The sequence below is a fragment of the Carlito syrichta genome, unplaced genomic scaffold, assembly GCF_000164805.1.
Source record: "Carlito syrichta isolate Samal-C Ts95f unplaced genomic scaffold, Tarsius_syrichta-2.0.1 Scaffold314329, whole genome shotgun sequence".
Taxonomy (NCBI): Eukaryota; Metazoa; Chordata; class Mammalia; order Primates; family Tarsiidae; genus Carlito; species Carlito syrichta.
The window spans coordinates 109,458-112,595 of NW_007258425.1; the positions used below are offsets into that span (position 1 = coordinate 109,458).

Below are 3,138 nucleotides of genomic sequence, written 5' to 3' on the forward strand. Positions count from 1 at the left end.
GATAGTAGGTAATGCTTAAGAGTCACAGTTGGAACAATAAATGGACTCGGCTATTGGCTCTGCCTCTTGAAAGTGCAAGTTATAGAGAGTCCCTGAACCTCAGTTTTCTTGTCTGTGAAAAGGGAGTGGTGGCATCTCCGCTGAGGATTAGATGAGAAAAGCACACAATACCTGGCATGGCACAGATCTGAATTACACAAGGGGATGGTACATGAAATTCCAAACACTATTGCATACCTTTTCTCCTTTATGCAAGCTTATCCTTCTGAAAGATGATCTTCATAAGAATGAATACCGGCTGGACATTTCTAAACTTCTGAGTTGAAACTGCTTAAAGCTTCAGATTTTTAAGTCATGTTACCTGGTTTGAAATATTGGCTCTGCTATTTACTACATGGCTTTTACAGGTCAGTCTTTTACATTTGAAAAATGTGTAACTTAGAAAAAAAGTTCTTTATGGTATAAAAATTGCCCAAGTTACTTAGGCTCTCTGTGCCTCTGTTTCCTTCTCTAAAAAATCCAAGTAGCAACAGAAGCAGAATTGATTATAGAGTTGTGACAAAGTTGGAGTAAAACATTGCCATGAAAATACCTAGGACAGGACCTTGCATGCCATAAACATGGCTATTATTTTTGTCTTCTGACAGCCAAAAGAATGTCAATAGAAATCAGAACATGACACTAAGTTTATCATGTGTTTTTATTAGCAACTTAATACAAGACTGTACATTGTAGATGCTGAAATCAACCCACTCCTGAAAACTGAAAAATCAGCATTTCTATTATCACTTTAGGCTTTGGTTATAAGTGCCAAATCTTCTACAGCAAAATCACAGTGTAACCAAACCACTTAAGAACGGGGGGGGGGGGGGGGGGAGATGTTCCACGGGAATGGACAGATTATGCACAAACAGCTGAGGATCATTTCTAGCTTTATGTGATTCACTACACACTCTGGAATGTTCAGTTCCCTTCTCTACAGTCCTACAACCAGACATACGGCATCTAAGATCTTGTCCACAGGTCCTGCCTAGACACACATCAATGTGAAACAAAAACATTTATATAAATAAGTCAATTAAACTCACAAAAACTAAAGAAAACACAAGACGAAACCCAACAATCAATAAAAACTGTACAGTATCGGTCAGTCTTTTCCATCTGAAAAACGTGTAACTTAAAAAAAAGTTCTTTATGGTCTAAAAAAATGTCTTTGATATCATTGTTAGCTGGAGTGGAAACTTGAAGACTCAGACTCAGTTGAAACAGACGAATGTCCACCTCGCTTTCCTTTGGAGAGGATCTTGAGGCTGGACCCTCTGCTCACAGAGGTGAGTGCGTGCTGGGCAGAGGTTTTAAATTTGGCTCCAAGGAAAGCATAGAGGATGGGATTCAGGCAACAGTGGAAAAAAGCTAGGGCCTCGGTGATGGAAATCCACTTATGCACAGTGTTCTCAAACTCACACCCTTGCTTGATGATTTCCAGGAGGATGAAGGAGTCGATGCTGATCCCAATGTAGTAAGGCAGCCAGCAGGCAAAGAAAGCCAGGATGAGGATGACTGTGGTCTTGAGGGCCTTGCGCTTCTGGTGGCCCTTGGAGTGCGACAGCTTGGAGATGATAATGCAGTAGCAGGAGAGGATGATGATACCAGGCAAGATAAGGCCAACCATGATGTGCTGAAACTGGAACACAACCACCCACAGGTCACCGGGATAGAAGCGGTCACAGATGAATTTGTTATCTGCCTCACTGACGTTGGCAAAGATGAAATCGGGAATAGTCAGCAGGAGAGCGGGGATCCAGACGCCAACATAGACCACCTTTTCGGCCAACAGCTTCCTTGGCTTCTGGCTATTGGTGGCGTGGACGATGGCCAGGTAGCGGTCCAGACTGATGAAGGCCAGGATGAGGACACTGCTGTAGAGGTTGACTGTGTAGATGACATGGACCGCCTTGCACAGGAACTTTCCAAAGTACCAGTTTGCCACGGCATCCACCGCCCAGAAGGGAAGCGTGATGACAAAGAGGAGGTCGGCCACAGACAGGTGCAGCCTGTACTTGTCCGTCATGCTTCTCAGTTTCTTCTGGTAACCCATGACCAGGATGACCAACCCGTTGCCCACGATGCCAGTCAAGAAGATGATAGCGTAGATGGTGGGCAGAAAGATCCGGTTGAAATCAACGTTTTCATCCCGGAAACAGGGCTCTTTTATGGCGTCATAGTCCCCTGAGCCCATCTCCTCCGTGTAGTTATCTGACGTGTATATCTGCAAGAGGCAAGGGGATGGATAGTCATTTCCCAGTTCAGCAGGCGTGACCCAAGTTTTAAAAAATGTTTTTGGGACTTAAAAAAGCAATTTATAAACCCAATTCAGGGTAGGTTTCTTCAGGAAATTCTGAAGTACTGGGCGAAGGGCTCGAGAGAATGACTGTAGAATGCGACAACCCTCCTCCCCCTCTTCCCCCCCAGTCACTTCATTGTAGCCCTCTTTAGTAGAGCCCATTACAAAATTCTTTGTTTAGAACAAAAGGGCGCTGAGATTCTGAGGGTTTCAAAGTCACATCTTGGCTAACTCTTCTGCCCCGCCCACCGGAGGGAAGAAAAAAACCTTGGGAGGAAAAACAAAACAAAACCACCAATACACACAAAGAGGCCACTCCCAGGCGGCGTGGGGGGGGGGGGACTCCGTGGAGGAGCTGGGATTCACGTTTTGTATGAAGACTCCCAAGAGAGGGAAGAGGGGCGGGAGGAGCCCTGGGGGGTCCCAAAGACTCATTCTCCGAGGGGGAAAACATTTTTCCCACGCTTGTCTGAACACAGACCATGCTGCGCCGCAAGCAACACGTCTGGGGAAGGAGAAAGCGGCCTTAAAACGAAGGCCCTTTGCTGCTGGGGGCATCGGGCGGGAGTGTCAGCGATGAACAAACGGCACCCCCTCCCCCAAGCGGCTGCTCCTCCGGGGTGGGGGTCCCTTGCCATCCTCACGTTTACCACTGGGCGCGCTGGCGACGTTGGGGAGCGCCGCATTTTCCTGGGTGGGGAAGGGTCACGGGGTCTGCACCCGTGGTCCTCGCCCCAAGTTTCATTTCCCCACTCTCCCGGGTCGCCTCCCACCCCGCCGCTGCTCCGGGAACC

General features: G+C 47.3%; 1 protein-coding gene across 4 annotated transcripts in view; it reads right to left on the reverse strand.

Moving 5' to 3' along the window:
- Positions 1-682: 682 nt before the first annotated feature.
- Positions 683-3,138, reverse strand: part of CXCR4 (C-X-C motif chemokine receptor 4) — a 3,791-nt gene continuing 1,335 nt past the window's right edge. For 2 of the 4 annotated variants that reach the window (XM_008071442.1, XM_008071443.1), the window contains exon 2: positions 683-2,269. In XM_008071442.1, the coding sequence (XP_008069633.1) occupies positions 1,226-2,269 (1,044 nt within the window). In that variant the 3' untranslated portion in view covers positions 683-1,225. Of the gene's footprint in view, positions 2,270-2,825; positions 3,035-3,138 lie in introns of all 4 variants that reach the window. The other 2 variants (XM_021719229.1, XM_021719230.1) reach the window with 2 other exon arrangements.